Source organism: Bufo gargarizans, chromosome 5, assembly GCF_014858855.1.
Source record: "Bufo gargarizans isolate SCDJY-AF-19 chromosome 5, ASM1485885v1, whole genome shotgun sequence".
Taxonomy (NCBI): domain Eukaryota; kingdom Metazoa; phylum Chordata; class Amphibia; order Anura; family Bufonidae; genus Bufo; species Bufo gargarizans.
In genome coordinates, this window is record NC_058084.1 from 241,219,070 (window position 1) to 241,232,761 (window position 13,692).

The 13,692-nt window shown below is 46.5% G+C and overlaps 1 protein-coding gene across 8 annotated transcripts in view; it reads right to left on the bottom strand.

Annotated features, from left to right (window-relative positions):
* The window catches only part of TRIP13 (thyroid hormone receptor interactor 13), a 173,176-nt gene that overhangs the window by 58,887 nt on the left and 100,597 nt on the right, over positions 1–13,692 (bottom strand). For all 8 annotated transcript variants that reach the window (XM_044294133.1, XM_044294129.1, XM_044294134.1 and 5 more), the window contains one exon: positions 10,781–10,867. In XM_044294133.1, the coding sequence (XP_044150068.1) occupies positions 10,781–10,867 (87 nt within the window). The remainder of the gene's footprint in view (positions 1–10,780; positions 10,868–13,692) is intronic.

The window sequence follows — 13,692 nt, forward strand, 5'->3', positions numbered from 1 at the left end:
AGCTGTTGAGGACACAAACATATTTTGCAATGGAGGAGGAGGATGAGGAGCTACCACTGCAAGAGCAGGAGTCAGAAGGGGTGGAGAAAGGACGATGATGACACTGGCACCAGCCACAACACCCAATCATATCAATGGAGAGGGGGATAAAGCCGGAAAGAACTGGCTTCTCGGGCACGCTGGCCAGAATGGCGACCTGTATGTTCATTTGCTTACGCAGTGACAGGTGTATCGTTGACATCAAGCTTTTAGAGCCACGCTATTAAGGCAAAATGGGGAAATGTTTTCCTCTCACAGAAAGGAAGGACAAATAACGTTGTTACTAGAAAATTGTGAAAAGACGAGAAAAAGATTTTACAGGTGAGTTTCACAAAAAAAAATTAAAAAAAAATCTCCTTTTCTCGTCCATTCCATTGGGGGACACAGACCATGGGACGGTCCATGGTGTAGGAAGACCAACACCTCCAGAGGGAAACGTCCAACGGTTAAACAGGAACCACAGCCTGCAATACCTTGCGCCCTAGGGCAGCATCAGCCGACGCCAAAGAGTGCAGCTGGCAGAACTTGGTAAAGGTATGTAAGGACGACCAGGTGGCCACCTTACAAAGTTGTGATGTAGAGGGTCGATTGCGCCCAGCCCAGGAGGCCCCCCACTGTCCTGGTGGAGTGCACGGTAACCCCCGCTAGGTGAAACCCTACCCCGGGAACGATAGGCCATCATAATAGTCGTCCGAATCCACCGAGCCACAGTGACCTTGGAGGCCACCAGACCCTCACAAGGTCCCTCAGGAACTACAAAAAGGGAGTCCGAGCGGCGAAATGGGGCAGTAACCGACAGGTACACCCGCAAAGCACAGACAACATCCAGAGAATGGAGAGCGCGCTCCTTGGGTTTCGCCGGAGCGGGGCAAAGAAGAAGGGACTGGGTGCAGTACCACCTCATCCTAGTGGAAGACCAAAAAGGGGTCCCTTGGAGGAAAGGGCGCCCAGCTCCGATACCCTCCAGAAAGAGGTGATGGCCACCAAAAGACACCTGCAGGGAAATGTCCCTCAGGGGCTCAAAGGAGCAGCCTGCAGAGAAGACAAAACCAGGTTCAGATCCCAGGGGGGCAGGGGAGGGACATACGGAAGGACCGAATACACCACCCCCTGTAGGAAGGTCCTCACCGGACCAAGCAGAGCCAGAGACCGCTGAAAGAAAAAGGCCAGAGCAGAGACCTGACCCTTCAGAGAGCTCAGGACATTCCCATCTCAAGACCCGACTGGAGAGAAGAGAGGATCACCGGAACAGAGAAACAAAGGGAAAAAACACCTAACTTCTCGCAAAAAGGCAAGAAAGGCCTTCCAGGTACGATAGTATATCCGGGAGGAGGCTGGTTTCCTGGCTCTTATCATGGACTTCACAACAGAGTCTGAGAAGTCCCTCTTCTTCAAGATGGAGGTCTCAACAGCCACGCTGTAAAACGAAGCAGCTGTAAAATCCGGTGGAAGAGCGGTCCTTGAGACAGCAGATCCTCCCTGAGAGGCAGTGGTGGGAAGACAGAGGAGCGCGAAGTCTCACCACAGAGACACCAGAGCGTCCACCCCGTACGCCTCCGGATCCCGAGCTCGGGCCAGGAACGTGGGAACCTCGTTATTGAGCCTGGACACCATCAGGTCCACGTCCGGGCGGCCCCAACGGCGACAGACGTCCTCGAATACGTTCTGATGCGGAGACCACTCTCCCGGATCCACCCTGTTGCGGCTGAGAAAGCCTGCCGTCCAGTTCTCGACCCCTGGGATGTACACTGCAGACAATATTGGAACATGAGCTTCCTCCCACTGGAGGATCCTTTTCACCTCTTGCATCACCGTCCGGCTGCGGGTTCCACCCTGAAGATTGATGTAGGCCACAGCTGTGGCATTGTCCGACTGGACCCTTACTGGGAGACCCGCTAGGAGGGGGGTCCAATGAGACAGAGAGGAAAAATTGCTCTAAGCTCCAGTATGTTGATCAGAAGGCGGGCTTCCAACTCTGACCACACCCCCTGAACCGTCCGAGCCCGGAGAACGCCACCCCCACCCAGGAGACTGGGATCGGTGGTGACGACTGTCCAGGAGATTGGGAGGAAGGATCTCCCTGAAGCCATATTCTGAGGGGACAGCCACCACGGGGAGTTCCATGCAAACCCGAGGCGGTAGGCGGCTCTGAGAGTTCAGACCCCTCGATGTCCTGTCCCAGAAGGACAGGATCGCCTGTTGCAGAGGCAGAGTGTTAAACTGGGCAAAGGGAACAGCCTCGAAGGAGGCCACCATAAGCCCCAGAACCTGCATGCACTCCCTGATGGAGATACACGGAGAATGCAGAAGGCGAGACACCGACTCCCATATCCGAGAGAGCTTGTAATCCGGAAGGAATACCCGGGCTGCAGTGGTGTCCAGAATCATCCCCAGGAAGGTTAGAGAGGACTTCGGGAAGTTGATCAGCCAGCCGAACTGCTGCAGAGTCTGAACAGTGAACCTGATGCTGTATTCGGCCTGGGGACGAGAGGGAGCCTTTATCAGTATGTCGTCCATGTAGGGCAACAGAGATAATGACGGCTGCCACTGGTGAAGAGCAGGAATCTGTAGTGAGATTCTGCGATAGGGACATGCAGATAGGCGTCCTGGATGTCCACTGACGTGGGGAACTCCACTGGAAGAATAGCAATAACGGAACCTCCGCACCCTACGGGACTTGTTTAAGAGCTTCAGGTCTAGGACCAGAAGTCCAGATCGCTCTTTCTTTGGCACCACAAAGAAATGTGAGTAGAACCCTGTACCCTGTTCCTCCAGAGGAACTGGGGCAACTACTCCCTGGACCAGAAGGGAAGAGACCACTTGTAAAAGGGCCGAGGCTCGGGCCGGATCCCCCCCGAGAAGGGAAGAAACGTTTCGGAGGTCTGGAAGTTAATTCTATCTTGTAACCAGAAGTTACAATTTTTTAGGGTCCAGGCGTCTCGAACGTCAGCTCTCTAGACCTGCTGAAAGGAGAGCAGACTGCCCCCCACCCCTTCAGGCGGAGAACTGCTTGGGAGCCGCGGGGCGGGCAGAACTCCCCTGGAATTGTGCCCGCGGATGCCAGGAAGACTGAGGTTTAAAGGAAGGCTTCTTGCGGGAGTCCTGAGAGCTGCTGGAGGAGGGGGCTGTCTCAAAAGGACTGGTTTCTAGAGCCAAAGGGGCGAGCTCTGAAGGCACGCTTGGATGTAGATTGGGGCAGGTGTGTGCTCTTTCCCCCCGTAGCGTCAGAGATAATCTTGTCCAGCGTAGCACCGAAGGTCCTGGAGGCCGCAAAGGAGAGGTTAGTGAGGGAGCGCTTGGAGGAAGCGTCGGCGTCCCAGACCTTCAACCAGACCTCCCTGCGCTGCGTGACCAAGAGGGCCGCAATCCACGCAAAGAGAGTGCTGATGTCCAATGAGGCCTCACAGAGGAATGCTGTCGCTTGGGACAAGCGGGCAAAGCTCAGGGTGTCCGCAGAGGTATCCTGCTCTGCGAGGTTCTGATGATGGCGCTGGAACCACACCAAAAGCGCCCTGGCTACCCAGGCCGAGGCGAACGCGGGCCGCAGACCAGTGCCTGCCAGAGTGAAGATAGCTTTGGAAAGAGAGAGTCCAAACGCCTGTCAACGGAGTCCTGTAGGGGAAACCCGTCCAGGACTGGTATTGCCGAATTCTTAGCCAATCTGGCCACCGGCGGGTCGACCATGCTGCACATTATCTGCCGGGAAAGGATACAGAGTATCCATGCGCCTTGTGGCACAAAAAAACGGTGATTAAGGCCACCAGGATGCAGTGGGAAAATATTTTAGAGGCTGAAAGGGGTTCTGAACACTGAAAGCCTGGACATGGGGCAACAGCATTACAACAGAACTACCAGCTTGCCCTGTATAACGAGCCCTCCGAACAAAATGGGAAAAGGCGCAGCAGCATGGCGCTGCAAATAGCCACTGCCTCAAGAAGGAATCCCTCCTCCCTCTCAGCCAGCAAGCCCTCTCAGATCCACAGGTAAGCCCTGAAGAACTGTGTCACAGTGTGGGCACGGGGGGAGGGGGAGCTGCAGGAAAGCCGTTGTACTTATCTGAGTCCTGCAGTCTTCACCCTCTGTTCCGGACCAGCATGGGGTCACCTCTTCAGTCATCTGGCACAAGGAGTGGCAGTGCACTGGATAGAGGGCAGGACTAGGTGACCCCGAATCTGGTAGGCCACCGGAGCTGCAGGTTGAGCCCGGTTCCACTTATCTTCTGGGGAGAAAAGGAGGTAGCCGGGGATGGCCATTTGACCCCTGTGCTCGCTCCACTGAGAGACCAGGGACGCACCATGCGACCCTGCGTCCTCTGTTTAGAAAAAAAAAAAAAAAAACAGGAGAAGAAAAAAAAATACATGGACAAGCCTGCAGGAGCATCACCTCCTTATCCAACACCAAGCTAAAACTGAGGTCCTCCTGTTGGAGCATGGGGGTATAGCCAGTGGAGGAGGAGCTGTTTTTTCTTATTTGCATAGTGTCTCCTCCTAGTGGTGGCTTAAGCTATACCCATAGTCTGTGTCCCCTAATGGAATGGGCGAAAAAATGTGTATGCAGCTCGTCACCACTCAATGCTCCCACCCCCCCGCCACCACTGAGGCCTGCCACCCATCATGCTCCGCTGCTGCGACCTGGCAACCATCATGTTCCACTGCTGCAACCTGCCTACCATCATGTTTTGTATGGCTGCTGCGGCCTCCAACACGCCACTGCTGTGAACTGCTTACCATCCCGTTCTGTACGGCTGCCGTTTCCTCCATCATGCCACTGCGGCAACCTGCCTACTATCATGTTCTGCACAGCTTCTGCCGCCATAATGTCACTGCTACGGCCTGCCAACAATCATCTTCTGTAAGGCGGCTGCTGCTGCGTTCCTAAGTGTACCATATTGCTGCTGCTGCCGCTCCTCACTGCGAATGCCCTACTGCCATCGCTATTAACGCAAAGGATCTGCCACTACTATTACACCACTACCCATAGACAGCCGTTCTACTGCCTTGGATGCTCAAGGCTATGCTGCCGCTACTATTGCAGCCGTGTGCCACTGTATCCATACCATTTCCAGAACCACTCTGCATTGCTGCTGTTCCCAATTTAAAGGGAGAATTTTTTTAGGCTTGTTCGCAACGAAGCACTTTTTCTTTTGACAATAAACACTTGTGTATATCGTATGGGCAGGCATTCGGACCCTGTCAAAGCATACTGGACGCTTTGTCACCCAAGCCACATTTATTAATTTTTTTATCCCATAACATAGTGTTTAAACTTTTGCTAATCCCCCACCCCCAACCTGAAGCTTTAGACTATGAAAAAGCATAACATGTGGCTGTGCGGTGTGTTTTTAAATACGCTGTATGTTAACGCTGTCAAATGTGCATAGCTATGTTTGTCAGTGTCACTCAGACATTTACTATTGCTGTCATTGCATTCGAGAGCTTGAGACGGGAATGGTGGATAAAAAAAATAAAAAAGATAAAAATGTCATAGAAAATAAAAATAGATAACAAGTTTTCCTAAAAATTCTGAGTCCTAGGAGGCTACAGGGGGTTATATAACAATTTTAATGGCAATTGCAGCTACTTCGGTTCTTTTTCAAAAATTCGGTGAACATGAACTGAACCTTGAGGGGTTCGCTCATCTCTATTCAAAACCATGGAAACAAGCAGTGAATAATGAGAAGGAAAAATTACTGTATTTTTCGCTTTATAAGATGCACTTGATAAGACACACCTAGGTTTTTGAGGAGGAAAAGAAGAAAAAAAATTTTGAACCAAAAGGTGTGCTTTTGGTGGGTTTTGAACTAATGGTGGTCTGTGGATGACATCATGGGGGATCTGTGGATGACGCTGTTATGGAGGGGACCTGTGGACGATACAGTGTTATGGGGGAATGGATGACACTCATGGGGGATCTGTGGATGACACATATATAGCATCTTATGCTGGTCCCCTTTGTGTCCTCTTGTCCCTGTGTAAATAGTTACTCGCATCACACTAGGCCCGCTTACAGCAGTCTTCATAAGTAAAGAATATTCATGTAATCCTCAACCAGTGGCTCTGCACGTCAATCACTCAGTCACGCTCCTGCTCCTCTAGCTTCATTAATGAAGTGGGAGGAGCATGACCAAGTGAGTGAGGTAAGCTGCCGGCCTGCCAACTGCTTTACAGACTAGGGCTGCAGTAAACTATTATTTTGCTACTCACAAAAACATGTGATTTGTCCAAAAATGAGTGTGCCGATTCCAAATATGAACTCGGAATTTGCCTGACACTCCTAGATTTTAAGTACACGCAAAGCCTATTCAGTTATAATATTAATGCATTATATTGGAGATATTCCAATGGACATGTCCAGACCTGTTCGGACGCACTCAGGCTGATGTCAGCAGTAAGTATATAAGGCAAGCTGTACAGATTTTGATAAAGTGATCTGTTATAGTGCTATCAGTTTTGAAACTTAACATGGATAAACACAAATGTGGTAATGATCCAGACAATTTCTGCTACATACAGACGTGGACAAAATTGTTGGTACCCTTTGGTCAATGAAAGAAAAAGTCACAATGGTCACAGAAATAACTTTAATCTGACAAAAGTAATAATAAATTAAAATTCTATAAATGTTAACCAATGAAAGTCAGACATTGTTTTTCAACCATGCTTCAACAGAATTATGTAAAAAAATAAACTCATGAAACAGGCATGGACAAAAATGATGGTACCCCTAGAAAACACAGAACATAATGTGACCAAAGGGACATGTTAATTCAAGGTGTGTCCACTAATTAGCATCACAGGTGTCTACAACCTTGTAATCAGCCATTGGGCCTATATATATGGCTCCAGGTAATCACTGTGTTGTTTGGTGATATGGTGTGTACCACACTCGACATGGACCAGAGGAAGCAAAGGAAAGAGCTGTCTCAAGAGATCAGAAAGAAAATTATAGACAAGCATGTTAAAGGTAAAGGCTATAAGACCATCTCCAAGCAACTAGATGTTCCTGTGAGTACAGTTGCACATATTATTCATAAGTTTAAGATCCATGGGACTGTAGCCAACCTCCCTGGACGTGGCCGCAGGAGGAAAATTGATGACAAATCTAAGAGACGGATAATCCGAATGGTAACAAAAGAGCCTAGAAAGACTTCTAAAGAGATTCAAGGTGAACTTCATGCTCAAGGAACATCAGTGTCAGATCGCACCATCCGTCGTTGTTTGAGCCAAAGTGGACTACATGGGAGACGACCAAGGAGGACACCATTGTTGAAAACGAATCATAAAAAAGCAAGACTGGAATATGCCAAACTACATGTTGACAAGCCACAAAGCTTCTGGGAGAATGTCCTGTGGACAGATGAGACAAAAATCGAAGTTTTTGCCAAGGCACATCAGCTGTATGTTCACAGACGAAAAAATGAAGCATATCAAGAAAAGAACACTGTCCCTACTGTGAAACATGGAGGAGGCTCTGTTATGTTCTGGGGCTGCTTTGCTGCGTCTGGCACAGGGTGTCTTGAATCTGTGCAGGGTACAATGAAATCTCAAGACTATCAAGGAATTCTAGAGAGAAATGTACTAGCCAGTGTCAGAAAGCTTGGTCTCAGTCGCAGGTCATGGGTCTTGCAACAGGACAATGACCCAAAACACACCGCTAAAAACACCCAAGAATGGCTAAGAGGAAAAAATTGGACTATTCTAAAGTGGCCTTCTATGAGCCCTGACCTCAATCCTATTGAGCATCTTTGGAAGGAGCTGAAACATGCAGTCTGGAAAAGGCACCCTTCAAACCGGACACAACTGGAGCAGTTTGCTCATGAGGAGTGGGCCAAAATACCTGCTGAGAGGTGCAGATGTCTCATTGACAGTTACAGGAAGCGTTTGATTGCAGTGATTGCCTCAAAAGGTTGCGCAACAAAATATTAAGTTAGGGGTACCATAATTTTTGTCCATGCCTGTTTCATGAGTTTATTTTTTTACATAATTCTGTTGAAGCATGGTTGAAAAACAATGTCTGACTTTCATTGGTTAACATTTATAGAATTTTAATTTATTATTACTTTTGTCAGATTAAAGTTATTTCTGTGACCATTGTGACTTTTTCTTTCATTGACCAAAGGGTACCAACAATTTTGTCCACGTCTGTATGTGGCAAATACACTACTTATGATCAGCGCAAGAATCTGACAAAGCGAGTGCTTCTTTCATCTCGGGATACATTTGTGCTAGTAGTGCAGACCTTTCTTGGGAACAGACAAGCTGCAAACTATGCCAAATTAGTAGACAACGTGCTTACAGCATATTAACAACTTGGCTGCCGAATGTCATTAAAAGTGCATTTCTTACATTTCCATCTTGACTTTTTCCCACCCAATTTGGGACACGTAAGTGACGAACATGGAAAGCGGTTGAATAAAGATATTTCTACAATGGAGAACAGGTATCAAGGCCGCTGGAAACCCAACATGATGGGGGACTACAGCTGGTTTTTGCAACAGGACAATATGACCGTTCACAAATGCAAAAGCAGATGCCTGAAGCATTATTAACAGTACCGGGCCTTGCTCAAGTAAGACTTTTAAACTGAAAAACTAGAGACTTTTCTAAATTTTGTTATTCCATTACATTTTCATACACTGTTAACTACGCAAACTTTGATGTAGATCAGGAAATTGTTGGAGTAAAACTCGTTCTGTTCAAAATTACTCAATCCTTTCCAAGTGCTTAATTCATTTAGGCATACTTATGCATAGCAAAATTCTGTGACGTGTTATAACAATTCTGACTTCAGATTTGTAATCCGCACACTCGATTTAGGCTACTTTCACATCTGCGCTAGGTGCGGATCCGTCATGTATCTGCACAGACGGATCCGTTCAGAACGGATACGTTTGCATTATGAAGAACAAAGTCAAAACGGTTCCGTCCTGACTTACATTGAAAGTCAATGGGGGATTGATGCGTTTACAATTGCACCATATTGTGTCAGTGAAAACGGATCCGTCCCCATTGACTTACATTGTAAGTCAGGACTGGCTCCGCATCACTAGGCGGACACCAAAATGCTGCAAGCAGCGTTTTAGTGTCCGCATCCAGAGCAGAATGGAGCTGGAACGGAGGCAAACTGATGCATTCTGAACCGTTTGTGAGATCCCTGAAACTGATCTCACAAACGGAATTCAAAATGCCTGTGTGAAAGTAGCCTTAGTATAGGACAAAGGGTTTTTGCCCAGTAGCAGATGAAAATGTTATTTTTTTTTGTTGTTGTTGTTGTGTGGTGTTATTTTTACAATGCCATCCATTGCCATGTCCCCCTCCCCAGTGCCTCCATTGCCATCAGTCCCCCTCATCCAGTGCCTCCATGCCATCCACCATGTCCCCCACTCCCCCAGTGCCATCTGCCCCTCCATGCCATGCACCCCACTCCCCCAGTGCCATCTGCCCCTCCATGCCAGTCACTACCATGTCCCCCTCCCCCAGTGCCTCCATGCCATCCATTGCCATGTCCCCCTCCCCCAGTGCCTCCATGCCATCCATTGCCATGTCCCCCTCCCCCAATGCCTCCATTGCCATCTGTCCCCCTTCAAAGCCACCAGGCTGTCCCCCTTCAGTGCCACGTCCCCAGCGCCAGTGAAATAAAATACTTACCTTTCTTTTAGGGGTGCGGATGCACAGCTCCTCCATTTTATTCTCTACGCGCTGCACTGTCATCCTGATGTCAGACAGCGTCGGGTCATAGTGCACACTTACGTGCACTATGTCCTGACGATGTGTCAGGAAGGATACACGCGGTACGGGCCGGTGGGTGACCATGGAGTGGTGAGTAATAGCAAGCGCTTCACTCCCGCTCCGTGGTCACATGTCACAAACGAATCGCATCAAGGATTTTTGTGTGTCAAATTACTCAATTCAATCGAGTAATCGTTTCAGCTCTACTACAGCCAATTACGGTAGTTTAAAGGGAACCTGTCACCTCCAAAAACCATACCAAGCCGCCTGCAGTACCCGACAGTAGCCAGTAGTGTGTTTCCAGTGATAATTTTCTTCCGGCGTGCTTCTCTAGTCATGCTTGAAGTCAAGGGGACAGTGGCCTCCTTGCTTCAAGTCAAAATAACCATGCCTCTTCCCTGCCCCTTCGCAATGTAAAAATTGCACCATTCGTTTTATAAGATGCACTGCCATTCCTCCCCCTCCCCCCCCCCCCCCATTTTGGGGGGAAAAAGTGTGTCTTATAAAGCAAAGTAATACAGTAATAAAGCCAGCAAAGGAAGTAATAGGGACAATCACAATACATTAGTATGGTGCTTGTATTCACTTTCTCTACATGATAAATGCCATTTGCTGAAGTGAGATAACACCTTTACATTCAAGTACATAGCTGTTTGACAGTCATTACCTTTTATTTTATGGTATCTACATAGTAGGTTGCATCTGTTTTGCGCACAATATTTTTTATTCTACATTTAGACATGACAGAATTGTTGCAGACTGTTGTAAATTCTGCACAGTACAATACATATAGATGGAGTTTTCAAGGTCCCATCCACAAATAGGGTTTTAAAAGCACACACACAAATTTAAAAAACTACTGAATAAATTCTGATCCAAGCTTGCACTTGTGGATGGACACGATTTTTTTCCTCCTCTGCATTGTTATATGAAACTAAATATAAATCTTGCTAGCGCTGCTGTGTCTCTCTAGGTTTAGTATGCTTAAAAGCCAAATAATTTGAGCTGATTACCTCATCGATCAACACAAACACTAGAGCATCGCTGTCAGCTATGACTTCATGAATCTTCTGAAACATCTTGGTTACTAACTTGCCGCTCTGAAACAAGGTAGTAGAAATGTTATATTTTATTTGTATACACCAGGGATGGCCAATCTGCCGCTATCCAGCAGTTGTAAAACTATAACTCCCACCACGCCCTGCTGTAGACTGGTAGCTATAGGCAGTGTGGGCATGCTGGGAATTAGAGTTTTGCAACATTTGGAGAGCCTCAGGTTGGCCATCCCCGATATACACAAAATGTCCATAACAATGCTGGCATTTATGTACAACTAATCTTACAACCTCATGCACATGACCGTATATATTTTACGGATGATGTCCGCGTTGAGGCCACCTTTTTTGCGGACCTATTGAGGCACATTTATCAAAACTGGCATACCCATATACCAGTCTTGATCTCCCTGCACTGGTGTAATATATGCCTCTTTTATTAAGAGGCTGATGCCTCTTAATAAATTAAGCACTTCTTTGCCCTGCAAAGTGCCAGATACTGTAGGCGACACCAACTAGATTGGATAAGAGTTCATCTATAACTTCCAGTACTTTCTGACAAAAGTAACAGTAAATCCGTCAGGTATTGTGAAGCCTGGCCTCTAACAAGCTGCAAACTATGGTGCACATATGCTGTGCGCCATCATGTCACTTTTTATGTAACAATAGTTGAGTAATGCCCTTAGTTAATATCCTTCATGGTCTTCAATGGGTCAGTGGACAACCTTTTGTCGCCAAGAATAGGACATGTTCTACCTTTTGCAGAACGGACATATGGATGCAAAAGAAAACAGATGTCACATGTCATCCATATTTTGTGGATCGGGGTTTTGCAGACCACAAAATACATATTGTCGTGTGCATGAGGCCTAACTGGTAACTTTTATTGGCAAAAGTGTCAAGTAAACTTTAAATGCAGACAGCTGGTGATAAGGGGATAAGATGGGGTACCGATACAGTGTCAGGTTTAATGATGCAGTGTTGGAAGCCAAAATCCGTATTTGATCACATAAAAAGAGAAAGTATAAATGACAGACTTTTTTTATTTTTTTATTCACTCCTGGTTTGGGCTTCCAAAATAAATCTGGAAATTTGACCATGTGGCCGTGCCCTTAGACACAAATATAGTATGCCCTGATGGCACAAGCCCAATACAGTATAGAAAAGTTCACAGCACCCTTATTACAATGCAATTACTGTTAATTTTGTTTGTGATTAAACACTTATGGGGTCATTTATCAAACTGGTGTAAAGTAGAATTGGCTTAGTTGCCCTTAACCAATCATATTACACTTAATTTTTGACAGTTCCTTTGAAAAATAATAGAATAGAATCCAATTGGTCGCTATAGGCAACTAAGTCAGTTCTACTTTACACCAGTTTGATAAATGACCCCATTAGTGTAAACTGTTCAAGGTACATCCCCTTTATTTGCCAGTGCAAGCAGTATGTATCCAGATTTAGTCAAGCATTTCAGTGCCATATGACCTTTGTCAGGAAAATGTGAATGTGTATAAAATGACAATACATAATATTCATAATAATTAACATGTAAATGGAACGTGACCTAATAATAATGGAAAAAAATACAATAACTAAATAGATGGAGAGAAAACATACAAAATTAAATAAATGTGGTTAAAAACAATACAAGAGGATAAGCACAGATACATTTTCTATCTGTCCTATGTCTACATCTCATCCTGGAATTAAAGGGTAATATGTGCTCATCTCATGTAAATTACATATAAATGCAAGACACATATAGGCAACATGTCACACACTGGTGCAGGCAGCCTGGTAATGTATCAAATGCAGAGTGACACAAGTGTGTTGATAAAACTAAAGAATCTGTTAGGGCCAAAGTTAGACAATATATAGTAGGTGAAAAGAGCACACTACAGTTCATCGGTGTGTGTGTACCCAAAATGTTGGTGGTGTCACAGAAGAGGAAGGCCAAGCATAGCACTTTTACAGATGACGTCTTGAAGGGGATACAACGCATGCACTGGCTTTTTGGCAATGCCAAATGACCCCTGACTGACTTCTCAATACCTAAACATGTATATTTGTTTGCCTATTCTATATTGCTGCCTGAATATCTAATCAAATAAGCAGTAAGCCTATGGTTTATATCTACTAGGTTTTGGGTTCTAAGTAGAGTTGAGCGAACACCTGGATGTTCGGGTTCGAGAAGTTCGGCCGAACTTCCCGAAAATGTTCGGGTTCGGGAACTTTTCAGCACTAAAACGGCTGTAAAACAGCCCAGGAAAGGGCTAGAGGGCTGCAAAAGGCAGCAACATGTAGGTAAATCCCCTGCAAACAAATGTGGATAGGGAAATAAATTAAAATAAAAATTAAATAAATAAAAATTAACCAAAATCAATTGGAGAGAGGTCCCATAGCAGAGAATCTGGCTTCCCGTCACCCACCACTGGAACAGTCCATTCTCAGATATTTAGGCCCCGGCACCCAGGCAGAGGAGAGAGGTCCCGTAACAGAGAATCTGGCTTCATGTCAGCAGAGAATCAGTCTTCATATCATAGCAGAGAATCAGGCTTCACGTCACCCACCACTGCAACAGTCCATTTTCATAAATTTAGGCCCAGCACCCAGGCAGAGGAGAGATGTTCCGTAACAGAGGATCTGGCTTCATGTCAGCAGAGAATCAGTCTGCATGTCATAGCAGAAAATCAGGCTTCACGTCAGCCACCACTGCAACAGTCCATTGTCAAATATTTAGGCCCAGTACCCAGGCAGAGGAGAGAGGTTCCGTAACAGAGGATCTGGCTTCATGTCAGCAGAGAATCAGTCTTCATGTCATAGCAGAGAATCAGGCTTCACGTCACCCACCACTGTAAGAGTCCATT